Genomic DNA, 27,970 nt, shown 5'->3' with positions numbered 1-27,970 from the left:
AGAACTCTCTCCATCCTGGAGATACTGGTTTAGTTTTTGCCAAAGTTTGTTCTTTTCCCATGGACAGGAGATAATTTTGCATATTTTAACACACTTTGGAAAGAACCCTGAAGTATTTCTGTATCCTGTCTCCACGTGTAAAAAAGCATGGACAACCTGAAACTATTTTGAATCACCTCATAACCTCTAATTTTCCCCCTGCTTGTCATTTACTGAGTCACCTCTAATGAGTGGTGCCTTCAAATGTGATTTTGGGCTTTTGATATTTTTTGTTGTTGTTGCTTTTGGGTTGGTGTTTTGGGGTTTGTTTTGGTTTTTGTTGGTTTGGGGTTTTTTTGAGATGACCTGTCTTATAAAAGGCTTACAGGGGATAGATAACCTTTTAATGCAATATCATAAAATTAATTAGGTCTCATTCATTTTCAAGACACAAGATGTCTAACTGCACTGCCCTGTAGGTTGATGAAACTGTCAACTTTATTTTTATTCACAGGCAATTCCTGTACTCTATGACTTCCCACAGGTTTGTGTGTATATACATTTAATTATAGCATACTGGTGCTAAATTTACAGCATTAGATATTTGTGTTTTTCTTTGGGAAACAGTGCTTTCTACCCACAAAGACTTTTACTGTTCACAGTTTAACTGAGCTGTTCACATCCGATAGTTCTTGAATGCAACTCATTTCTTTAAACTGTTAAGGAGTTAAAGCTTAAAGAACAACCTTTGGTTTCTTCACTCTTTAACCAATCTGCAAATTAATCACTGCAGTGGAATTCATTAACTTTTTTTAAAAAGCTAATACTTAGCAATAGTATAAAAAAAAATTCCAGAATCAATGACTCAATGTTTAAATTTAGCACAGATTTAGCAATCACTGATAGGTGGCTTGTAGTGTTCACCCAGAGATTCTTAAGAGCATTGCGCTTTGAAACAAATCATCCATCTTGAAAGCTCCAGGTGGTCTGCCAAAACGCCTGTCAAACCAGCCGGCTGTCAGCAGGTGGGGATGCAGGGGAGAGCACGGGCAAGTGCTGTATGGCTCATGGTCAGGTGCCTCAGCTCCCAGCACAGTTCCAGTACAGTGGCTGACTCTCTTCATATCGCATGCATGTAAAGTCTGGATTATTACAGTTATGAAAAGTTATCACTTCTAGTAAGGGTTATATTAGGGACTGTTGTTTCCATCAGTACCCAAGGCACACTTGATCCATGGCCAGGCATATTCTGCAACAGAGAACAATAATGATGAGAAACTTTTCAGGTGCTGACTACAGCAGGATGCCACCAGGAGTGGGGGCAGCAGTTCTTCACCTTTTGAGTTGCATGTGCACGCTGCCTAAACTACCAGTCCACCCTCCCCTTCCCTACCCCTTGGCTTTCCTCTCTCCCTTTTCTTCCTCTTGCATGACTCACAAGCTAGGATCCCATCCTCTACCACAAACTCCCAAGACAGAATTTCAACACCATACTTCCCTTGCGCCTACCGCACCACCATAAGGGTCAGCCTAAGGGTCAGCCTGCACCATTATTTCCCTGCTTTCCTACCACATGCTCACAGATGAGGGGCCTAGCACCGTATTCCCTGTCCTCACCAGAACCCAGCAGTGCTGTGGTGTTCTGAGCCAGCAGCTGAGGGGGCAGCAGAGAAAATACAGCAGTTCCCAACCTTGCTTCAGCATAAGATCATACAGGAGTTACAGGGCAACACCCTTGCACCAGTCATGACTATTTTATGTCATGCGGTGCAGTGGGATTCTCCGACTGGCTATAATTTCCCCTAGGGTCTTCAACAAAGAAATTAAAGGGTTACTGGGGAACTGGATCATTATAAGTGGGAGGGGACTAATAATGATATGTTTTCCAAAATAAGCATTTGTAACTTTAGAGTCAGAACTTCACTGACAAAATGGTCAACAGAGCAGAACAAGTGAGAAGATTTTAGCATTAGGCTTCATCTGCCCATTAGCTTCTGCTTTTTCAGCCACAGATAAAATTACACCGTGTATCTGGGAACCTCATTACCTGTCAATGGGGTATCCTCCTTCGCAAATGTTGACCAAGGCATACAGCTGTCTCAGTGCATACTCATACTGAAATAAACAAACATTAATAATTTCAGTGATGAAGAGCAGGTTATTGTTTATTCAAACTAAATTGTGGAAGTAATTTAGAGATGCTATTAACATTCAAGGTGTTTATTTGCTGGTCTTGACAATCTAGTACCAGGCTAAATGGATCTTTCTTCTGTGTACTTTGCTCTTGAAAATTCATTAGGTAAATTCAGCTGTCACTGCACATTGCCCCCTTAGGCAAGGCTGATCCATCTAACCAATTTCATTCAAAAAACCCCACAAAAACGAACAAAAAAACACTAAAGAGGAACTAAAAGTTTAACAGAGCAATGTGGCCTCCTAATAGCCTGGTTGATTAGAAGCTCCAACTGAAGGAGTGCATCTGCTTTTGATTTGTATATAGTACTTAAATCTTGGCTAACTGCCAAATAATCCCATTGCTTTCTGCTAAAATCAATTAATTTGCTGTTGACTCATCCTACCACACACCACTGCCTGCTTAGGTTATCTTGCCTGACATCAGGACTGGGTTTTCTGGAACAGGAACTGACCTCTCTTACTCTTGTCTAAACAGTGCTTAGCACAACAGGATTTGGTCCTCAGCTGGGACCCCAGGAAGAGTAGACAGTAATAAAACCCCTAAAAGTAATAAAACAGTAATAAAACCCCTAAAAAGTGGCTCTCAGGAATTCAACAAGTTTGTGGAAGTAGCAGCTAGGCTATTGCAAGGAACTATGCAACACAATCATAATAGAGAAATCTGAATGTACTAGGATCATGAATTCACAGGGGTGGTGCTGTGTTTCTGTTTTGCTAGTAGAGATGCTTCAAGCAGAAATACAACATAACTTCTTTAATATTGGGATATTGGGGGAGGGAGTTGATGAAGGGACAGCACTAACTAGTAAAAATTAAGAGAATATTTTTGTGTTTGTTTTCAGTAAACTTCTTGCTTATCTACAGGTGTAGTGGAAGTGGTTTCCTGCTTCCAAAAACATTACTCACACTTTATCCAAAACTAAGCTGCAAGACTGCCCCCAAGCTAGCTTTTTAATAAAAGCTGATTTTGCAAACCTGCTTATGAGTACTGTGCTTGTTTTACCAGTATCTGTATCAGGTTATATCTAATGCTTGACTTACCAAGGGTAAGTGCCAGTTGAAACAATGAGCTTTGAAGTGGTTCACCGCTGACTGGTAGCAGTCATAATTGCTGATGGTCAATCTGCCTGACAGAATTTCGTTGGTCTGTTCTTTTGATCCTGTTACTAAGGTGATGATCTTTCGCATGGATTCTTGGATAAATTCTTTCACCTGCACATAAAAAGACCAAGAACTTAAAACATGCTTTTTCTAAACCTAATTTGAAGACTCTGAATGAAATTTCTCTTTCTTTAAACCTCAGCCCTTGGGCTCTTTAAGGAACCTAGTTTTGCCATTTATTTTTAGCACAGCCTTTTGGAGCTGTCTCTTAGCACACAAATGAAAACTAGTGAGACAGAAAGTCAGACTCCTGGCACCCAGAATCACTCACTGTCCTTTTGGCCTTTGCCAAAAGAAAGGCAACACCAATAGTGGCTACCATTCTGCAGGAGCTATTTGATTTGGGAGACTTCAGGTCTACTGAGACAAGAGTTACTCTAAGACCAAAGAATAACTCCTCCCAACAAGAATCCCCATGGATGTAGATGGGAAATTTCCTGGCAATAAAAGCTGTGAGACTGACTTTTACATTTTTTTACCTTTTGCAAGATAATCACTACTGAATATGCCTTGTGTAACAGATCCCTGAATTTTAAAGGAAGAGTAAACCATCAGCTAGAGGTTAGCAGTCTGAAGAGTAATCTTGTTGCAGTTTGCAAAAACTGGAAGCAATCTCATTGGCTTCAGGGCTTTTACTTCTGCCATTGGTTATCATGGAAATGAATCTAACCTGATGTGTAGTTAGAATTTTTTTTTTTTTTTTTGCTTACCTCCAGGTGTGTTTTCATCTCTGCAGCAATCTTCTTAGCCTCATAAACGTCATTGGTAGCCATCAGCTTTCGTTTCATGATTGCAAGAGGCACGTCAGGACTAGGCGTCAGGTCATAGTGTTCTACAGGCGGCAGAGAAATGGGGATAGCTTTCTTCCCCATGCCCTGAAACTGCATCACTTTCATGGAGGAGATGCTCTGAGGGTTAGAAAGTAAACAAATGGAATCTGTCAATCACTCCAGTAGGCAGTCTGTCTTTCCTTTGCCATGCAAACCTAACTCTCTAGACTTGCTTTACTGGAGAAAACAAAGGAGATCGTAGGGTTGTAAGTGCGTGCGTACATGCACACATTGGGTTTTTTAATACAAGGTCAAGGCTGCCAAAAATCAGGGAATTTTTATTTCCAGAACTCACTGTGGGGAAGAAGACCATCAGGTTAAGTAACCTGACTTTTTTTTAACAAATATTTAATGTGTGCTTCTATTAAGACATTGAATAACGGGACTATTATAAATGATGTATCACCTCTCAGGTCTTCCCATTCGAGGGATCAATGTACTTATTAATATTTCATTAATATTCATAACATGCCTGGAAGTGGTAAATACCCTTCTTATACTTGATTAAGTGAAATGTTAAATCACTGGCAGAGCTTGGAGGACAACTCATATCCTGACTCCTTGGATTAAAGCATAATACAAGGTTATATTTCTTTCAGCATCAAGACCATCATCTCTTAAATGCTAAGTGGTCTTCTGAGATGTACAGTTTTATTTTCTAAATCAACCCTGCCAGTTTATAGGTGATTGGGGTTTTTTTTGTTTTTTTTTAAGGGATGAATGTATAGAGCACAAAAGGTTTTAAGATATATCTGACCAGGAAGCCCACTCAAATACATACTCGGTTTCCATACTGCATCACATGGCTGGTGTTGGTGCGTTTCTTTACCAGCTGAAACTGCTTGTGGAGTGTTTCTTTTCTTAGATCCTCCTGCATGAAGAAACTTCCATGTGGTCACAGATACTTAAATTCAGCTATTCTAAAAATATAAGGAAACCTGGAAAGGGTCTTAGCTGCCAGTATGTAGAAGGAAGTATAGGACAAGAGCTATACAACCTTTGAAAGACATAAAAGGAAAAATTGAAAAGAAGATTTGACAGTATATTCTCAAATTGCTTTTAGTGATCTCCTAATCTCCCAGCAAATGGGCAAGAAGGGAGTGGGCTAGTATACAAATCCCAGATTTGTTTCATTAATACTGTTTTCCATTATGCTAACAAATGGGTTAGCCACAGTTCAGTATTTAAGGAACCCTGAAGCAGAGGTACAACTTACTGAACTGCCCAATTTGTTTAACAAATTTGGAGATGTGGTCTCAGATTAGCAAATCAAGATTACTTGAATTTGAACCTACAAGTTAGACAGTTTCTAATCTTATCAATATCAAAAGACGACAATGTTTCTGAAAGTTAGTTTCAGAAATAAATTTAGTGGCCCAAACAAATAAAGATTATATATGGTTCTGAGTAGTAGATAAATACTTTTACTAACTCAATTTTTTGATTTCAGTCTCATATAAAAACAAAGATTTTCACAAATCCTGTAAAGGAGCTATTTTTAAAAAGCCTGGTGATTTTTCTCATGCATGGAAATGCAGAAATCTCATCTAAGTAACTTACCATATCTGAATCTTCCATCCAATTCACACTGTACCAGTCCCCAAGATAAGTCTGCCTTTCGTCATCATAGTAACATGCATAAGATGACTCTCTGGGATTGGCAGCTGTTGTTGCATAAACTTTAAGACAAACAGAAAGTAATTTTTTTCTTTTTTTTGTTTTAACCCTCACTTCACTGCACGTGACATATTTGCCTAAGTATTTTGGCTTTCAATCATTTACTTCTAAAGAGCAGCAAGGAAAGAAGCCTGCTAATCATTCTGTTCAGTCAGCCTCAGAGCTGTTATAAGAGCCCCTTCCTTGCTGACAAATGTGTGGTCTGGAGTGTTTAAAGAAGAATATGCACTTCTGAGGGGAAAATCTACTATTCAAAGAACTGCCTGAGAACACTGTGCACTGACAACCATCTATACATTCATTTTCTTTATTACAATAATGAGGACTTTTTTCCCAAACTTGGACTAAATCCCCTAAATAACCTTTTCTTCCAGAAAATGCCACCTTCTAAGTAATATTCTTCCTTGGATAATACTCTACACTGAAAGGAAACCAAAACATACCTCTACAACATCTGCCCCAAGCACAGTATTCCCAGTAAGTCATCTCTAATACAACAAAAATATTGGAAACACATCTTTACAGGTATTATTAAGACAGAAGCTATTTTGGCTTTTTGCCAACGTCAATTCATAGAATACTTGTATAACTGAAGGGAAGTCCAAGTTTCAAAATGAAAAAGCATTAGGCATGCTTCTATATAGCTACAGTATTGTTTCTACTCAGGGTGTACCTGAAGTTCAAAAGCCAAAAAAAGTCTGTAAAGTGCTGCTCTTAGCATCCTTTAAAATGCTTACTAAGTAGCCAGTTAAGCTCTGTAGTTCACCATTGCAGGCGGCCAAAGAGAGCTTTGTCGTATATTACATAAATTGTCAATTTTCCGCCTTTGTAAGTCTGTGGCAGAGCTGATGGTAAAACCAGAGTTCTCAGACTGGAAATTTCTAATAGAACAAACTTTGAAAAATGCTGATTCACTGAGCATTTATTTTGAACAATCATCAATATGAAACAGTCTGTATGTACTTTCTGTAAATCCTTGATAGGGCTGTTAAGAAGTCCGGGTGGGTGCCCAGGAAGCCATGGATAGGCACATGCTTGGTCTTCCCTGGAACCACAGCTTCAAAACTACAAGAAAGCCAGAGCACCCAGTCTCCCTGCCACGGAGCAGGAGTTTGAAAAGGTTGTGATCCCCAGTCCTAATCAAGGCTGAGCTCACAGCTTAGAAATCATGAAAAATCGGAGTTCCGCTTCCCAGGTTATTATGCAAACGAGTGTAGCAAAACTGCCTGGCAACTATGTCTCCCCAGTGCCCTTGCTACTCAATGAAACTGAGGGCAGGAACTTCACACCTGCCCTTGGCAGTGCTGAGGCTGCGAAATGTCAGTATAATTCAACTGCTACCAGTTAAGGGCAACCACATAGTTCCTGAAAAGAAATACTTTTTCAACTTCTCATTTGCAAGAAACTGAAAGCCCTGATAGTCTTTGTAAGACTCCATTAATTCTTGAAAAGGAACTTCCCATAAATGGAAAATACTACTTTCTCTAATTCTTGTGCTCCCCTGCTAAAACTGTACATCAAAGCGCCTTGAACCTATCCTTGACACAGTATCTGTTTAGGTCCTGCCTGTGTCAAGTTGTGACACTTAAGTTCAGTAAGTTAACTGATTGCTCACCATTGATATTATCAGCCAAATGATTCATCATGGATCCAGACTCACATGCTTCAATGTAAAACACCATCTATAAAACAAATCAGAGACCTTAAGAAAGTCTATGGAAAGTCCAGGAAATGGAGTAAAGTCCTTCAGTGCTTTTCAGCTGTAGCTAGTTGGCCTGTACTGCTATCCCTGAAACAAAAGCTATCCATAATACTACAAAAAAACCACAAAAGCAAATAGATCAATTTTTCATTTTTGGGAACTAAACTATGTGGAAAAGGGAAATATAATCACAATGAAAAGAAGCTATTAATCTCTATAGACTCCACAGGGATCTACTAACTAATGTACAAAGCACAAATCAAATACGCAATCGCTCTTTAGGCACAGCAGTGTACGACTATTGAATGTAGTATTTCTGGAACCAATGGCCATTTATGTGTTCCTAAATATAGTCAGCCATAGTAGACAGATTACCACAGAACGTTGCTTAAAAAAGGCAAGCTACTAAAATGTTCTAAATGTTAGTTTTTCTGCTTAAAACTACTTGTGATGAAATAAATGCACAGAATTTTCTGACAAGAGGTACAGTCTTTTAAAGAATATTAGTAACTGTAAGAGAAACACAAGGTATATACAAACTTCCTGTAGTACAGTGTAGTCTGAAGCGAACAAAGCACAGGAAGAACAAGTCAGGTACGTATTATGAGTTACGGATGTTGTTTCTCCACCGTTGGTCAGAATATATACTGTTATCAAAAGGCAGTACACTGTATCTCAACATTGACTGCAAACATACAGTAAACTAAAAATGGAAAAAGAAAATTTGGAGAGGATCAGTCCTTATAAGTGCAAAATCCTAATCCAAATTTCATTGCATGGCAACAGCTTCCTCCTGCTTTAAATGACTCTCAAAATCAAGACAAATCTCTCTCTTCCATGGCAGCTGCTCTTTTAATCTCACAACTTCCGATATGCTTGTTTACCTTCTGGTATTTTTTGTGATGATACATGTACCAAATGGTCTTATTCAAGTCCTTCACGTGAAGCTGTAAAATAAGAAAGCTTGTATTAAAACCACTCATGTTCAACAGACACAGAATTCACTTAATAGGAATAAATACTAACTGTTGTGACTATGTTTACTATTTCCCCTTAAATATATCCAGTGATTTGCCCTTCTGAAACACAACATCCTAATATTTACCACTCCAGAAAAGATGAGTAATGGTCCCAGACGATGTGCATAGTGCACCAGAAAGCCAAGTCATACCTGTGTGAAACAGTCTGCTTGGACCACCAAAATCCAATGAAATACAAAATGACATAACTTAATTTCAACTAGAATGCTTCAGATTCAAACTGGAAAAAATACGAACTGGGGTGATGAGGAGAATATTTCTCTTTTTCTGCCTCCCCCCTCAAAATGGCAGTGCATCAAATATTTTTGTGTTTTGTATTTATTACTTTTTATTTTAGGTTTGTTGTGACAAAGTAATCCCCCAAAATGCTTACATCATCATCAGGAAAAGCCAGAAGTCCTGGAGCTCCATGGTCAGTGAAATAAACAAACACATGATCCTTGGGACCACTGTAATGAAAAAATTGCAAACAAATTCTTTCTAACAACTCCAACCTAATCTTCACTACAACAAACAGCATATGCTTCTCAATGCCAAGACATGTCAATATTCGAAAATAATACAGCTGAAGCACTTCCTCCTCTTGGTAGTATTTTTTTCCTCCCAAAGCATACTACTTTGGGTTCTTATGAGAGGAGATGAGTGTCTGCAAGAGGAATGGAAACAGGGATATAGGCTAGTCCCCCAAGCATGGGGAATTCAGCAATTACACTTCACATTTCAAACCGTAAACTGATTGCTGGTTAGGCAGGGGCTGGTACATCAAGTACGGGGGGAGCACAATTGTTTTTTAACGCCTATCTGAAGAATCTGTTATACTGTGGGCATTTGTAGCAGTCTGGTAAAAAAAGAATGCTTTTATAACTAAGTTATACTGAGGTACCAATAACGCAGGGATAAACCATAAAAACTTCTTTGATAAGATCCTTAAGTACGTTTATATACTACCTTGTTGTGATCTGTATGGCCATACTTAGCCAAATCAGCGTCAGCCTACATTTCTATGAAGAACTGATCCATATACAAACTCACCCATTAAGCTAGACTGGCATTTGTATTAAGTGGTTCTGCAGTCCGTTGAGCACTGCATGTTCACAGGCTTTGAATCCCTAACGTCTGTCTAGTACCCTGTTTGCCAGAGACTTGTACTGCCCTCTAAACCAAACAGACCATGTTTGGGCGATATTAAGGTCTTGCCCTAACAGCCAGATCTGCAAAAGGATTTTGCTTTTAAACTGTATTCAGGGACAATTAAATATAAAAAAACGTCAACAGATTGGAAGGAGTACCCACGCCCCCCTCTCTTCCTCTGTATCTGTGGTCCAGAAATCTGTATTTGCTCTTGCTCTTTCCTGGCTGCAAAGAGCTGACTGCAGCAGCTCAAGGGGACACTGTCCAGCCTTCTGCCTGGCCAATAACCTGCTGGTTAGGGAACAACCTGGAAGACAACCTAGAAGCCTTCTGGGCAGAGGATAACTGAGTTCTTGTCCAACCCAATAGCAGAAGTCAGGCCACTTGGAAATTCACACTACAGAGACTAACAAAGAAGGGTTGGGTGTTATTTTTCTGGCTCCCACTCTTGACCCTAAGTGCAAAAAATTCAACCAAGATGAAATGTAAATAACGAAGACTTTTATATGTGGGTTCAAGTTGTCTTCCTGAATAGCTAAGAGTCTTTGGCCCTCTACATAGCCGCTCCCTTATTTGACTTGTAACATCAGGCTCTCACAGGTGAGGTGTGCTCTGAAGTACTTTTTTTTTTTAATGAAAAAATGCTTTATAGTCACCTCTTCACTCATTCCAGCTACTAGCAGAGAACAATCTAGTAACTGTGAAGCAATTTATTAACTTTTTGCCTATATGCCTTGCATATATAATTTTCTATTTCAGCTTTTGAGGATCACAGAATCATAGAATTATAGAATGGTTTAAGTTGGAAGGGACCTTAAAGATCATCTAGTTCCAACCCCCCTGCCATGGGCAGGGACACCTTCCACTGGACCAGGCTGCTCAAAGCCCCGTCCAGCCTGGCCTTGAACACTTGCAGGGTTGGGGCATCCACAGCTTCTCTGGGCAGCCTGTTCCAGTGCCTCACCACCCTCATGGTGAAGAATTTCTTCCTAATAGCTAATCTAAATCTACCCTCTTTCAGCTTAAAGCTATTACCCCTTGTCCTATCACTACATGCCCTTGTACAAAGTCCCTCTCCAGCTCTCTTGTAGGCCCCCTTCAGGTACTGGAAGGCTGCTAGAAGGTCTCCCCAAAGCCTTCTCTTCTCCAGGCTGCACAACTCCAACTCTCTCAGCCTGTCTTCATAGGAGAGATGCTCCAGCCCTCTGATCACCTTTGTGGCCCTCCTCTGGACTCGCTCCAACAGGTCCATGTCCTTCTTATGTTGGGGGCCCCAGAGCTGGATGCAGCACTCCAGGTGGGGTCTCACAACAGCGGAGTAGAGGGTGAGAATCACCTCCCTCGACCTGCTGGTCACACTTCTTTTGATGCAGCCCAGGATACAGTTGGCTTTCTGGGCTGCAAGTGTGCACTGCCAGCTCATGTTGAGCTTCTGGTAAACCAACACCCCTAAGTCCTTCTCGGCAGGGCTGCTCTCAATCCATTCTCTGCCCAGCCTGTATTTGTGCTTGGGATTGCCCCAACCCACGTGCAGGACCTTGCACTTGGCCTTGTTGAACTTCATGAGGTTTAAACAATTGAGAGCAATAGCTTATTCAACTGCTGTCCTGCTCCTTCATTTTTTTTATTCTCCCCAATGCCAGGGCAGGATTCTTCTCTTCTGTTTCATTGATTTGTCTCCAAAATTAAACTGTGAGATGAAGATAGGCTCTTATACAATTTTTCTTTAACTAGGTTAGTTCTTCCAAATGGTCAAATTTAAATTCTTAAAGGTTTTACAGGAAATACTGTACACAGAAAAATATAACACAATGTAACTCTTTACCAACAGTATTGAGTTAGAAATATAACACACCTTAGTAAACAGGCATCACACTTTCATATCTCAAACTCTGTAAAAGCAAGATGAATAACGGAGACACCAGCTATCTTTCCAAGAGGTCTTCAAATTAGGCCCTCAAATATATTGCTTTTATTCTTGAATCATCTAAATTATATAAGCCCTTATAAACTACACCCCTTATTTACAGATCTTATGTTCTTCTTAGCCAGTCTACAATTTATTATTGTTCATATATTAGATATTGCCAAACTTGCAATCATTTGTGTAATTTAGTTTATAAATACCTTAAGCAGAATACATCAATTACAAGGTTAATTGCTTATACTCATGCAAAAAAAAAATATTTTTTTGCATTAAATATAAACCATAATCCCATTTCATTACATTTGAAGCCTCAATAACCTTACGTCTGCCACGAAGATCATGGCTGGGATTAGACATGCAGTTCTTTCAGCTGATGAGCTGTTTAACCTATCTCTGTCCCTCTGCCACTGACTGCTAAGTCTCACCTCTTCAGGTGACTAATACAACTGTTCATATACATTAAGCCAAGCCTTAGCAAACCCTTTCTAGTGGTCTCCAAACCTTAATAAAACTCTCTTTGAATAGCCATTCTTGCAAAAGACAATAGTCTAAATAACAAATACCTTAATACAGTTGACACTATCCTCTAGAGTTTTTATACATTAATCTATACTGGACCCCATGCCAGTCAAGTATCAGCAGTTGCTCCTTGGCGCTGGACAGTTTAAGAAACCAGAACCATTGTATTTCTAATGTGAATGACCTGGAATTGCCATCAACAGTCTTGCTGGATTCTCAAGCTTAAATTTACCCTCTTCTTTTGTTGAAATCACTGCCAATGTACAACTACACATGCAATTATTTTCTAAATTAAACTTCTCTTACCTTTTCACTACTTTTCCTGATCCCACCCCCTTCATTGCTTCCGCATCGCCTCTGAGAACAGCAAGGAAATTCTTTGGAGTAACATCCTAAGGATTTAAGAGAATTAAAGTTAAATCTGATCATAAAAACAACAACAAAATCTTCATTTAGAAAGATGGTTTCTGAAAGTCAGAAGCCATGCATGGATGGCAAGTTTAGCTGCCATCTTTTTCAATCTATCATTATAAAATGTATTAGCTACTGATGACTCATTCGGATACTGAATCATGAAATCAACAAGTGATTGGATTACTGTTCCGATTTAATGAAACAATTAGTCTTACACAGCTGTTCTTCAGACTGAATTACAACATTTATGAATGCAAGACTTTCCCTTCTTTTAGTTCGTGTGCCAGCACAGAAACAGCGTAAAGGTTTACTTTTATGAACACTGCTTCACTTCAAAGCATCTATTGTTTACATTCATCTTATGAACACCAAACTTCATGCCAAACCATGCAGGTGCATAAACTGGGGGCTTTATACTGTGTGCATTTTGGAGCGTAAGCCACAGGCTGAAAGGGTTTATTCAGAATATTGGCTAATGCTGAATCTTCCCTGGGGAATGGTGTTTCACTCCTACCTCCTTTGTATAGTCCTTGGGCACTCCAGCATACACATCTGTGCCATTAGGTCTATTGATGACAATGCCTTTTGTTGGATTTCTGAAAGTTAAACAGAACATAAATATGAAGAATTAGCCATGTGCCACACAGTGACCACAGAACTAGGAAATCATTTAAACTGTCCTGACTGGCCAGCTTGCCTGAGAGAGAGTATGGTGCTTGCACCATGTGTCATGAAGTGATCTCAGAATATAAAGGCCTTTTCACTTCAGTCAGTTACATATGCTCACCTCAGGTGTCCTTACCCTCAGAGTACCTTCAAGTATCCCACCTCAGATCATGTCGATTAATCTGAAGATGTAGGCAGGTGGTCTCTTATACTATCATCTTTCTACTTTCAGTCTTGCCTTTAGTCCCCTTTCCTCTTTGCTCCCAGTGCTGCTGTGCGTGTGAAGTCCGCTGATTTCTACTGAAGTTGTCTCAGAATGAGAGGTTGTATAACTGAACTGTTTCATATAGAAAGCAATGATATGCTCTAGACACTCACCAAGAATGTGATATGTACACTTCTTTGTTGAATGTACATTCTGGGAATTAATCTGATAATGTTCTTTCAAAAAAGCCCTGCAAGTCATACACGGAGCTTCCCTATGTTTGTGGTCTTAGGGTATTTATCTCCTGTAAACTGTTACACATGGGAGTTAAGATCACTTACTCTCATAACAATGAAGCTCTGCAGTCCTCAGTGCCACAACTGATGCTGAGTTGTGGAGTAAGGCTTAGAATGCTCATGAGCACATTTCAAAGGAGAATTATTGTGGTGATGGATAAAACGTCTCTACGCATATCACAGGTGGCTTTAAAGTCTTTTCTTACAAAACTGCTACAAACTCAGAACACATTGGTGACTATGGCATGTTTGTAGTAACCATATAGTTTGTGACTAGTGCACGTTCATCACTTACTCGTCATTATCAGCAATGTCATCATACATCATGACAATGATCTGTTCATCTGGAATTCCATTTCGGTGTACAATCTGGTATGCATGGCACACATCTGCCTGAAATTAAGCAGATTTTCATTACAAGCTTTAACAGAGATTTTACCTTTGAGACGAGAAGAAAAATAGCTTTGCAGGCCTAAGAGCAGGCTATTGCCCAAAAGAAACTGCATTCAAATATAAGACATTGAGGGTTGCTAAAGGGCTGAAATGCACAGGTTAAACCAAAACTCAGTGTTTGTAGTTGCATTAGTAATAGAGACTACGAATAAAATCTCTCTCTCATTTACCTATTTTGATTTTTTATTTAAACAGAAACCAGAAATTACTTCAGACTTGGTACAGATAACAAAATTTAACAAAAGGTTCTCAGCAATGTTCTGCATTCTGTGAAAAAAGCTAAATGAAACCCTTGTATACTGACAGACAAATCCAAAGTGTGCCAAGCAAAAGAAGAAAATAGTTGGATTTCCACCAGTTTCAATTAGTTCTGTACCAAGCATGCATGACTAAGCATCAAAGACTGTCCTTGGCTTAAGCAAGTACGGTTTACCGATCTCACCTCTGCATTTTGTTAATTAATTAAGATCTTATTATTGAGATTTTATTAAATTTTGTTTTACTAGATGAGAATTTTGGTCAAGGAAAATTTCCTTTTAGTTATGTATTTCTTGTAGAGTAACGCTGAAGCAACTTCGGGACAAGAAAAGAGATTTCAGTGGAAAACAGAACTGCAGAATTTCTATTCAGGCTCTTTTCCTGACTTGTACAGGATATGAATGAGCAGATTTTCTTTACAGAACCATCTGCCCATGACGCAGAAATAACAACACTCATCAAAGTGATATTACAGTAAATGCAAACCTCTATCAGAATGCTAAATTCTTAGTAACCCCAGCCCAAATAATTCTTTTCTTTTAGACTTGCAGTCTGTGAATGATCTAATGGGATTTCAACAACCGTTCCTGAACTCTAGAACTACAACCTACCACAGGCTGGAAAAGCTGTGCAGATTTAACGGAAGAAATCTCATTTAACAAATGCACACTCCAAATGCAGGCAAGAAGCAAGCTTTAAAGCTTACTTCTGTTGAACTAATCTAATTTGCTAGTTTGTAAACCAAACTGAAGTCGTTTAAGTGGACCTACATAAGTTCAGATGACTTAGGAGTATTAGTGATTTTCACTATTTTAACTGAAACGACACTGTAAAATCCTGTCACTTTATAATCCTTGGTCTTCTAAGTGTGGCTGAAGCTGAAAAGAGAGGGTAGTTGTGCAAGATTCTGGGAAGGGTGAAGCACATTCAATGCTAATGAACTCTCCCACAGCAAAATCTTTTCACGTGACTAACCCTGAACTTTAAATTGTCCTTACTAAAGCAGCTCTATTTCCTACTATGCAGGTCAGCCTACATTCTCCTCCACCTATCCCAGACAATCTCCGCTGTTTACAGTTCTCCATTTCTCCATTATACCAGCTGTTGCCTCAACAAGTCAAAAGGTAGAGGTTAAACAGAGTTATAAAGGCATCACATATAATATGAGAGCGCCAGTTTGACTAAACATGTATTTGATTTTCAGAAGCAACCCAAGCAAAAGTAGAAGAAAGCACTAATCAGGGCATCTCTACATTGATTGATGAATAGATCATAGCTCCCCTCTCACTCTTAAGTAGACATTGGTGGTAAATTTAAATGGGTTAAATACCCTAGTGAGGAGGGAAACAGATCAATGTCTTCGATTCCCTTCAACCTTAATTTATGCCTGTTTGGGGATTGTCTCAGCCTTTGAAGGCTTTTGCTAAGGGAACTGTACCTGTTGGTAGCATAATAATACCACCAACATAGGCTGGAGCAGCAAAAACATGTTTTGCTGGTAAAACTCCATTGGCTAAAGTAGGACAGATCTGAGAAAAAAGTTGGGGGTTTTGCATAGAATTAGCCGACCTGACTAGCCACCTTTGATATTGGTCACATGCTCCTCCTGTTCCCTCCCATACATGTAAAAAAAAATAAATCTCTATAAAACCAGAATAGAAACAGTCTGCTGCTAGAGTAGAGGGGTGTATGTGAATCTAGAATCTTTCCTGTTGATGTGTCCCTGACTCTCAAATACTGCTATTTGAGTCTTGTTTCTTCCAGAAATATTTCTGGCATAGCTGTACCTGTAAACCACCCTAAGAGAGAGAGATAATCTTGTTCCAGATCTCTTGCTGGTACCATTCTTGTTGGTTTAGCATGTGAAATGAATGCTATGAACATTTACAGGATTAATTGTGGCCAAATTATGGTCGGACTTGATGATCTTACAGGTCTTTTCCAACCTTAGTGATTCTGTGATTGAAATGCAAATCACGCTTTCGTGGCCATCATTTGGGGTGGGTAGCAGCTGCCCTGCACAGAATAGAAGACAAGAAGGTGTAGCTGTACAGCTGCTCCTGCACAACTGACCTCACATGCCAGCTCCAAAATGGACACTGTTAATAGCATGGTTCAGACCTTTCCTCCCCAGGTTAGTCTAAACCTCTTGCTACATCAGCAAATTTATGTGGAAGATCTATGCTTAAATAACTAACTCCTAGGTTTTGAAAGCATGGGGATCAGAGGTGCAATGCCCCTGTTTTCCTGGGATGGGCGTTTTGTTTCCCAAAATGTACATTTGGGGGGACTTCTAGAAGGAAGAAATAAACGCACCCCAACTTTCCTCTGCCATACAGCTGTTTACGCATTTGAGTGACACAGCTTTCAAGTAGACTGCTTGGGGGGGCTGGGGGTGTTTGGAAAAATCAAGTTGTTTTATGACACATGCATGCATATATAGCTCCTGAAGGGAAAAGCTTGGACTTCTGTGAAATTGGTTACTTCTCGTCTTATGACTGCTACGTTCATGGCTAAAAAGCATCTGTAATGAACTGTCAGCTTCGTTACAAAGTGGCACTGTTCCTGTTACAGGTACACTGAAATGCCACATCCTAAAAAAGAATGAACTCTAAAATATAAGCATGGTAGAAGACTATGTCTGAAATGCCAGCCACGTTTCATTCCCTTGCTTAAACACACATCAGTGAATCAGCCAAAAACTATAACTGTGTTAAGAACTTAAGAAAGGTTTTCCCGTAGCTTCAGCTACAATTTTGTAAGCACAGTGAGGAAATGTTAATTGAAGCCAAGTAGCTGAGGCATCCTTAATGTCTGTTACCTGCAAGACTGGAGAATTTAAGACTGTCCTAGAATAAAATACTGCTCTGGCTAATAGTGTCCAAAACCCTGAATAAATACTGAGCTTTTTGGGCTAGGAACTGTAAGTGTAAGACTAAAAACAACAACTGAAAATGGATCCATGTATGCAAATTCACATGTTTTTATTTTCAGCATTTTAATTTTGCCAGACTTCTTCAGCTATTTTTCTCCTCAAATATGTACTCCACCTTTAGTAAGACTGTTTCACATCAGGCTTTTCCACTGACTACGTCTTTTGGAGTGTCCAGAAAGTATTGGTCCATTTCTCTTTCCAGTCTGTTCATGAAGCCAGCTTTAGCTTTAAGTTCGCTGCTACAATCATCTCCCAGGAGAGGCAGAATAATATGCAAAATTCTATTTCTCTTAAGGAGAACTAGTTTGTTGGCTCATTCTCTAAATCTACCAGTAGCATTTAGTGCTGTATTTGCTCACATATGTCACTAAGCTTTCCAGAGATAAATCATCTAGCTCTTTGCATAGTAGAGAGCTGAGCCACTTTCCCAGGGAATGGGGGCGGGGGGGGAAGTACTCTTTCTGGTATATTATGAGTGCTTAGTTGCATTTAGAGAATAGCAGCCAGTCTGGTAATAAGAAAAGCTGCCATAGAGAAGTCAGAATAACTGCTGAGGAGCAGAGAGGTGCACATCGATAGTCCTTCCACAGCCCAAGCAACTCTAATTAAAAAAAACTAAGATATGTGTAAAAACACCACCAAAGAACTGAGAAGCCACAAGCATAAGGCAATATACAAGCTAGCTTTGCAATGACAGTAAGCCTATCACATTGGGCTATATACTATTCAAAACACTTAAAATTTATTTTAGGAACTTGACAAGCTAAACATGTAAGAAAAGATCAGATCATCCTGATCAGGAAACAGTCCGAGTTCAGTCACCACAGAGGAAACAAGGTGTGAATCTCACTTGATAAGTGCAAATGGTGGTTTTTTTCCTTATCTTGTCTACACTTGAGGTTTGCACCACTGATAGTGGATCCTGACCGCTGACAGCTGAATAACAAGTCTTAAAGGAGTTTCAGATTCCTTGAGGTTACAGGTACAAACTTAGCATTTACAGGGTCTGCACAGTCTTTACAAACTTACTGTTGATGGGGTCTGTACAGTATACAACAATGGACTATTTTCCCCGCAAATTTTCATGTATGAAATTAGAGACATTTTTGAAGGTGTAACATTCTTCTCCTCCTTTTATCGTTGTTTAGTCAGATGAACACATCCTGCTGTCAGGTAACTATTGCAGAAGGCGACAGAGTATGTTTTGACTGTGTTGTGTGAAGACAGCATGCAAAACAACTGGAGCTCACAAAACATAAATGTAATACAAACATGCAACATCATGTATTAACTGTACCCCGAACAGCTGAACTGAGCAATTGAAACCCAGAGATGTGTCTGTCAGCTGAGGTCTCAAATTACAAAGAGATACTATGAGTGCTTAGTTGTATGTAGGGAATAGCAACCAGTTGGTAATAAAAACAGTCACATTGAGTAACTACTTGCAGGAGCATTCAGGTCTACAAATTCACTTGTACACAGGCTAGATCAGAGAAGTTCTGAGGAAGAAAGGTGATGGCAGGAAGAAAGCGAATTACAGTACAACATATTTTCTTCTGCAGTTTCTCCCTCGGAAAGCAAAGAATTACACAAATCTGCAAGCCTGGTGCGCTGCTTTGCTTTCATGTGTTCGCTATGGAATAACTTTGATGATTGATGGAGCACAGAACTGGAAGTCCAAGCCCTACTCCTGGTTCCACTGCAAGTGACTTGAGCAAATAATTTAAATACTTACAGTGCTTTTGCTTCCACCACTGGAAGACAGGGAGTACTAACACACGCAAATACATGGTGATCAGTCTGCATAATGTTTCCAAAAAACGTTACAACTCCTGAGATTTCTGTAGTACCTTTCCTCCTCTGTATAACTCTCCTAGAAGTCTATGGTTCAGCTGGTTTTGCTGGGAGCAATTTTCCCCAATTTTTTGATACCCAAGGCAACCTTGTCTGGATTACACTTTGTGGAAGACACACAGTGGATTTTCCATGACTAACTTCTGGGTCTGTCTCACAGTATGTGCTCCCACCACGGGTGCTCACTCCTGCCAGGCCCTTAAGGTTGGCCACAAAAGGCCTCTAGGCAAGACAGCACAGGCTGCTGATGCACTGCATCTTCTGGGAATTGATTCTTTTCATAACTTCGATAGGATTATTAGTGGTGTTCTAATTTTGGTTTTTTTCAAATGTTAATACTGTACCTGAACCAAGCAGTAGAGGTTAAAATACAGAAATTACTAGGACTGAAATTCAGAACAATCTGACGTTGCAGTTATTTTGCATTGTTAGTTGAAGTTATCTTTAAAATGAAGGTGTTTAAAGAAATCTCATCCTCATTTTTCTAACCTTGAAAAGCAATTACTTAGTAACTGTCTGCAAAGCATGACCGCACTCATAAATTGATTTGCTCCTGTGAAACTGGCATGTTCAAAAGACTTATTGTTGGACACAAATACTTAAGTGTGCATCTTGTGTTCTTCATAACTCTATTATAGCTGGCAGATATACTTGCCATCGAAGGCTCACTGACAGAAAGGTTAAAAACTCTATGCTTGGGCAACTGTAGAAAAGTAATTCTCGTGAGCCACAGCTTGAAAAAATGTAATTTTATTTAAAGAATTAATGTTGTGGTATTAACTCCTCCTAGAGAGGAGGGGAGCCAGCAAGACTGGTTATACAGCAATAGCAACAACCAGAGCACAACTCAGTAATTATATTTAGACACCCCAGGGTGGGCAGTGATCAAGTACAACACTAGTATTTTTAGAATTGTTTTCTGATTTTAACTTTTAAAATCCCTTTTTTTCAGATTTAATTTGAAATAGGAATGGTTTATATTAAGGGTGTAATATCCCAACTATGGTTATGAAGCGACAGCTACGGTGCAAGGAGCAGGCAAAATCCCTAAAACCAGTTTGTCAAAGCATTGAGCTAGCATTTGCCAGTAACAGGTTCTTCTTCAGATGAAACAAGGTTGTCAGTCTGGTTAATTCAGTTTTAAGCTCATCACTGTGCTGAAAGTTACAAACCGATTGTGAGCTGAGGGGGAGGAGAAACATAAACACAAAACCCAGCGTGCCCAACACACTGAAGGCTTGTTTCTTCCTCAGTCGACACAAATAGAGAGGATTTATTGAAGCCTCTCTAGATTTTACAGGCAGTTACAGTAAAAATAATAAATACTTAAAAAGTTTTAGTGTTCAGCAAATCAGCTTGATATATGTACCCAGTACATTTAATACAGTTTAACTTTTAAAACGCTGGATTTGTACACTAGTGTTTCAATCTCTCAAGTTCACCTTAACCAACAATAGTCTAGTAAACTATTTTTCTAACATTTAGACATATACAAATATATACATAAATCAGAATTAAATGGATTGTGTTCTCCAGGAAAGCAAGAGGTAGTTCCAAGTTTAGAGCAAAGACTACATTTAAGTGTAGATTAATCTCTTTAAGGGATTGCCCAAGAATTTCCCAAAGGGAAAAACTGTTGTAGTGTCCTGACTGCTGATTATAAGTCTTGAACTTAATCAGCGTTAAGTCACTTGGATTTAATCCTATCCATCCTGACATGCACACTCAGACCGCAATTCCACAACACACTGGCTTTGACACCAGTGTCAAACTCAAGAGTTCCTGTTCCCTTTTCTCCTCTTTCTGCCATTCACTCTGATCTCTGCACCCCGGTGCTCCATATCCTTGTCGTGCGCAACACAACTCTGAGGCTATGCTGTCGAACATAGTGAGCAAACTGATTCAGGTTAAAAAGAACCCGCTTCTGCATGTCCTCTACCCCACAAAAACACACTGTGCATTTGCAGCCGTTGCAGATTGTTTTAACTGGAGAGAAGAAAGGCAGCTTTTTCATAACAGAAGGAAAAGAGGAAAACAAATGGAAAGAAACATGCATGTGTCTCAAAATGAGGTTTAATTCAAGACATCATTTGTTCACCTGCAAGTTGGGGTCAGATCCTCTAGCCTAGTAATAGAATATTTAGCCTAAATGATACAGATCTTCCAGGATGCAGAAGCATGATTAGAGGAAGAATACTGCTCCTCCTGCTCATGACAGCTTTTCACAAGATCAAAGACTGGACAAAGTTGTAAGCAAAAAAAATTCAAATAGCAAAAGGAGCAGTGGAGGGGAATTCTTGGGGTGAGAATGACAAGAATTAAGACCAGGCTGTGAGGGAATCTTCTTGCTGTTTATTTTGAAAACTTCACACACTCCTGAAAGTCTAGAATCAGAAGCACTTGCCCAAATCATAGAAAGGCTGGACTAGTCTAGGCAGCTATCAACTCCCTGTGAGTCCCAGAGCAGGCGTTTTCTGGAGCGTGGCCAGCATCAGCATACAGGACCAGCGGTCCTTACCTGGTGTCGATAGTTGTACCAGCCGTTCGAACCTGCAACAATCACCACCCAGTGCTTGCCTCCATCTTCAGGTTCTTCCATGGGGAATGTGCTGATGACCAGAGCACAGCCCAGAAGCACAGCTGCTTTCAATATCATCTCTCTTCTTTATTTACTCCACAAATGGGAGAAAAAAAAAAATCCCTAATGAAGAAGTTTGAGAGAAGTAGATCAGAGGACATCAGTCAAAAATAAAACAAACACAAACTAAACATCAGTAGTATCACAACTAGAAGCTTTCCTTGCTTGTGGGGTTTTTGGTGTTTTACAGACCATTCAACACACGGCACAATTTCTGGTCATATCTTCCTTTAGCACCAAGCTGCTACTAGTTACAAAAAGTTTTCTTTCAGCTTTCAAATCCGACTGAAAGCAATTCTGAATAGGACAACCAAGTCTTTCAGCTCCCTCCAGTTGTTTTGTTCTATAATAGCTGGTAATGAATAACCCTCAAATACAGAGCAAGCCTCACTATCAAGTATTTCACAGATAAAACTTTTTCAGATTAATACTACTCTCTTGGTCCCTGCTTATGTAGTCCCCTGGTTTCCACTCACTGGCAATTAGCCCATTATTACTGAGCCAAATCCCGGGTGATGTAGGCACAAGGATGCATAGACATGGAGAACTGCTTGGGAGTTGGAAGGTCAGAGTGTCTCAAAAGCTCTCTGTGCCCACAAAGCCAGAGAGGGTGGAGAGAGGCTGTGCAGCTGTTCTGCACAAGGTGCAGCCCTAACTGCTGGGGGGAAGTGCAGGCTGTGAGAGCCTCATGCTATTTGTGCAACCTGTTATGCTAGTGGAGAGCAAATGTGAACTGGTACCACATGAAAGAGCAGCGCTTTCGACTCTTTTGCACAACAGTTAAGCATCTGCACAAGGTGCACAGCAAGAGAAGCGGGTCTGAGCCTGTGGACATCAAATTCAGAAAAGCAGAGCCAAAAAGGAGGTTTGATGCCATGCAGAAATGGTTCTTTCTGCTTTCTTGAGAGGACTAGAAGTAGCATTCCCACTAGTGATCTTCCTAAGTACCTTGATTGTCTGATAAAGTGTTTGCTATAAAAGCAAACAATCTGGCTATATCTAATCAAAGGGTTGCTTTGGGTCTGTTTTTTCGGGTTTTTTTGGGGGTGGGGGTGGCATAGGTTTATGTATGTTGGTCACAGTCTCAGGTCTGCTGCATCCAATATGCCCTCATAAAGCAAACTCCCTTGAAGAACTGTATGCTCTTGGCACATGCACAAAAATTACATACCTCCTCATGCACTGAGAGATGGGATTTTATACTGGCCTACTTACAAAAAAGAGAGATTCTGGAAGTTGATCTTTGCTGCTATGTATGTAAGAGGTGTTGTAGTAAGAAGTGGGGTAGTCTACTTTAGCATGGTTTTCTCTGGAATAAAAGCTGGAAACTCCCAAGCCATACGACATGGTCACAAAACACAATGTCAAAGCTACCACTAAACAAAATAACTAACCAGTATTTAAGTCAGCCTCAGTTCCCCACAGCCAAAACCATCCATCTGCAGCCACTCAAATTGTTAAATTATTAGCTACTTCAGCAGTTAAGCAGATATAAAGGAATAAGCAGAATTTTTCCTGGAGTTTGATAGACAGTTATAATCTCTCATGTCGAGCTGGAATTGTAAATTCCTGTCATTGCCATCACCAGTGACAGGTGGCTTTGTATGGCAACTCTGCCTTGCCTATCTTGTCACTTCTTCAGATGACTAAGACAAATAACATACTAAAGATTGCGTTGAAGATATACTGCATTTACAACATCCACAAAACTAGCCTATTCTGTTGCCTGCAGCACAGCTAAAATTCAGACCAAGTTGTTTAAAACTTTTTTAAAGTGCCATAAAATGCCATGGGCCAACAAGCCTATTCATTCCTGATATTCAGTTTCAGGTATATCTAACTCCTGAAATATTAGACAAGAAAAGAAAATCAATATATTTTAGACAATCTGCTTAGAAATCTTAACTGAGTTTGACTTACTGGAATATGGAGACGAATTTCATGCAAATAGATCCCTCAGAGTTCAGTATCCATTTCATGAGAAGAAACTTTCTTCCATGTTCATTAAAGCATAACTTTTCACTTACTTATATTTACATGAAAAATATAAAGAGAAGATAAATGGTTCAAATGATTGCTGAAGGGTTGGAGATCCTTTCACATGATGCTTAGCTCTTAGAGATGTAAATCATTAATTCGAATCCAGGACATATCACTGGAAGCTGTGTTGCTGCCAGCTGTTCACTGGGCCATATAACGTGATGGCTAATTTCAAGGCAGATCCTAGTAGACAGGCATCCATCACATGGAAACAGTCACTGCCACCGGCTGTCAGTTACTAATATACCACACAACAGAGAGAGACTGAAGTAGCTACAGAAAAAATACACTATGGAGTGCGACATCCTGAATTGGAAACAGTTTGATGGGACAGTCTTTCCTGACTAGTTCACACTCCAGACTATACTAGCATGGATCTACAGCTCCCAGGACCCCAGCCAGTACCTCTGCATGGGCCATGCTGTGCGGGCACAGGTGTACCAGATACCAGCCCTGCACTCTGCCTGCAAACAGGCCCACAACAGAAAAACCCAGGGCCAGATCAGGAACAAAGACTTAAGCTATCAAGCCGCTCAGGCAGTCCCTCCATGAGGAATTCAGTCTCCCATGCGGTACGCAGATATCCAGATCCTCAAGTTTCTCACCTCTGCTGAGACAAAGTTGTGAATAATGCAGAATGCCCGGGGGGCGGGGGGGGGAACCAACAAAAATAACCCCACACGAACAAACATTTGCATTGTATTAGAAAACCACATATGTTTTATCATGGGTTATTTAGAATAGAAAAAACAACCTCTTTTATACTAATTAATGACATATAATCCCACTTACCTGTCTTTTCCTATACTCTAATTAAATCAAATTAACACCAGAAAGAAGGGGGAAAAAACCTAGACATACCACAATGCACTAATAAGGCATGATTAATAAATGCTCAGGTCCCCAAGGTTCTCTGAGCAGCATTTAAAATAGGTTTAACCATTAAATACACGTGTGGTGGCAATAGGTCTTTCATTGCTTGTTTCCAGCTACTAAAAAAACCCAACCCCCCCCCCCCCCCCCCCCATATTTCTGCTTGTTTTAAAGAAGGCCTTTGAGTGCTCAGGCAGGCAATTTAAAAGATTGTGCTCTGGGCTGCATTGAACAAGTTCTTGACCTACAGTTGAGAAGAGAAAGTTCCTGTCAGAGGCTATGTCTTCAGGTCTTACTAGAAGAGAAACCAGCTCAGCTGACCAGCTTACCACAGGTATATAAAAAGCCTTTTTCTGAAAGCAAGGAATCAAATGTCACATGCAATCCTAAATGCATGCAGACAGAGACTATATGGAAGAGCTGAAAATTCCCGACAAAATCATTTTAGAGCTTTGGCTGACCTCCAAAAATATGAGATGATTTGATCAGCTCTGCCTAGTCTTTCTAGTAGAAGAGTTAATTAACTTTGCTTTGGAGACCATGTCAGGAAAAAGGCACATCTTGGAGACATAGTGGGGTCAGCATCAGATCTATACATGCAGAAGCACAGCACGTACACACACAGGTAGGCTGCTGCGCAGTTTGCAGTCCCTGGAAGAAGCATGGCCAGAACTGGGTGGCTCTCACCAGAACAATTCACTCAGCTCTTAAAACTTGTTTTTCCTGACAGAGGTACCTTGACCACTTCCCATTAGATGGCTAGCACACATCTCTGATTTGACAAGAGAGGGATGCTTAAGAAAGTCTGCATCCGGAAGTGGCCAGCTGCTGCTAGAACAATTCTTCTGGAAAACAGCCTGTTCCATGAGCTCCCAACTCTCCTTTGGGAGAACAGTCCACCGAGATCAAAAAATCTTAGAACAGGATACCACTCTAAAGAAAGGAGTTTGAGTTGATCAAAGTATTTTCCACTAGTGTTTAAAGTGATGTTGACACTTTGGTGGCTTAAACTCCAAGTACCTCAAGCACAGCCTCTAAGAGCTGTACAAACAGAAACCATATATTTCACATGAAGGGAAAATGGATAAGGGAGTTAACAGTAATCTTGGGGGAAAATAACAGCCTTAAGCTAATCAGCTGATCATTCCAGTTTTTCTTGGAAATCTATTTCTTTTCAGCTGCTCTTCTTATGACTTCTCAGAATCAAGTCACAATTCCTTTTCCCACTCAGTGCTTGTATATTGCCTGTCACTGTAATATTTAGATGCTGATTTCCACAAAGTATGTGACTCACAATAGCCCTCCTCACAGGAAACTAATGTCCGCAGTTCTCTGTCAGCAATGTTCTGCTTACATGTTGTGCCGGCTGCTACGCAAACTGAAGCACCTAAACCCGTGATTAAGCCCCTGCAGAATTAGTCTGATTTTCTTTATGCTCTTGTATGGAAGAGAGAAAAAGTCCTGATCACTGTAAACTCTGATAAGCTACATTTTGAAGGAGATTATGGTCTCTGTTGCAAAACAATTATTTCAAAGTCTACTGCTAATCATTTTATGAATCAGCTTAATTTGATTAGAACTTGTAGTAAAATAGTATAGCTACTGAAGATGTATAAGTGACATGTACTGTAAAAACAAGAATTTGTAATTATGTTAACTCAGAATGGTTTTAAACATTTTTTAAACGTTATATGAAGGTATTTAAAAGTAATCTACTGTTTGCAGATTTGTCTTTCCCACCAGCAGAGAGATGGCACCATTTACCACAGGGAGGGTGGGAATCACTCCTTATGCTTCCTAGGATGGTGACAATCTAATACACCTGGTTTAGGGATTATTTTTTTCTATGCACTTCAAAAAGCCCAGATTAAAATTTGGCAGATCTTAAGGCTTCAGTAAAACTACTTCTACTATTTACTTCATAACTGCCTACAAATATACAAAGCCGCTGCAATCACATTCTGATGGTAGAAAAAACAGCTACTGCAACACTGCACGAGTAACTTTAATTTATTACATTGCAAGATGCGGGGCGGAGGGGGGAAGGGTTGAGGGCAGAGGAACATGTCAGACAAGGGTAAGCATTTCTGCTCAACAAACATGGAAATGCTTGGAGTGTAGACAGAAATTCTGGCGAAGTGATTACACAGAAAGTCTGAGATTCCTGCACTCCACATGTCTTTTAGTACGGTTTATCTTAGCGTTTCAGATCTTCACTGCAGCCTTTGTTTTAACACCCAAATCCAGACACCCAACACAGTGTTGTCCCATCCTAATCAGGAACTAGTGGTGCTACTAAGTCCAAGCAGACCTTCATGTTATGGCAAGGTTGTCTACCAGCTGTAAGTAACTGCAGCCACAGCGCAGTACCTTTCGGGCATCACCAGCTCTTTGCAGAAAACCCATAAATTCTTACTCCGTCGTTTTCCCCCGTTAAAAATGGACTGAACCAGGGACTAAATCTCTGCTGCTGCTTCCCTCTCAGACCTCCCTCTTCTCTTCAGTGCCAGCCCTGAGCAATGCCCCTCTGAACGAGCCGCTTTGACTCCTCTCCCCGGTGAAGCCCTTCCAGAAGGGCGAGCTCAGACACAGCTCCCGAGCCAGAAGGGCCCCGTGACAGGGGCGACAACTGCGTCCAAAACCCTTTTATTAAGGGCAGCACCGACGATGCAGCTCGGCGCTCGGCAGCAATGCCCACAACGCCCAGGCGGAACGGCGGGCAGACCGACCCCTCTCCCAGCGTCCCGAGGCGGGGCCGGGGGGCTCCGCAAACCGACCGAACCGTCGCCCCGCGTCCGCCCCAGAGCTGATTAACAGTGGGGCCCCGAAGAGCCCCCGCCAGCCGGGGGGCGGCGGGGCGAGCGGCGGGGGCTCGGCAGCGCTCGGAGCCGGTGAGGGAAACCAGCGCCCCTCGGCCGCTCCCCTGGAGCCGGCGGGACCCCTCGTCCCGACCCCGGGCAGCTCTGCCGCCGGGGAGCGGCGCGGGCCGGCACTCCTTCACGGCGCCCCTCACTCAGGCGTACTCCCGCCTCCTCCCCGCCGCCAGCCAGCAGCCGGCTAGGGACAGAACCCTCCCGGGACAACGCGGCCCCACGGCCCACGCCAGCCGGTCGGCCCTTACCGCGCTGCCTGCGGAGGTGTCGCCGCCGCGGCCGCTGTGATTGCGGCAGGCGCCG

At 40.8% G+C, this 27,970-nt stretch overlaps 1 protein-coding gene across 1 annotated transcript; it reads right to left on the bottom strand.

Annotated features, from left to right (window-relative positions):
• Positions 1-406: 406 nt before the first annotated feature.
• Positions 407-27,970, bottom strand: LGMN (legumain). Its single transcript, XM_059819355.1, has 14 exons — positions 27,916-27,970; positions 21,762-21,944; positions 14,039-14,136; positions 13,091-13,172; positions 12,469-12,554; positions 8,959-9,034; positions 8,430-8,492; positions 7,459-7,525; positions 5,727-5,845; positions 4,948-5,037; positions 4,047-4,244; positions 3,217-3,387; positions 2,027-2,094; positions 407-1,228 (listed from the first exon to the last, which is right to left on the bottom strand). The coding sequence occupies exons 2-14, from the start codon at positions 21,897-21,899 to the stop codon at positions 1,189-1,191; spliced, it is 1,296 nt and encodes a 431-aa protein (XP_059675338.1). The 5' UTR covers positions 21,900-21,944; positions 27,916-27,970; the 3' UTR covers positions 407-1,188.

This window comes from Gavia stellata, chromosome 7, assembly GCF_030936135.1.
Source record: "Gavia stellata isolate bGavSte3 chromosome 7, bGavSte3.hap2, whole genome shotgun sequence".
NCBI lineage: Eukaryota > Metazoa > Chordata > Aves > Gaviiformes > Gaviidae > Gavia > Gavia stellata.
This window is presented reverse-complemented; position numbering and strand designations above follow the sequence as displayed.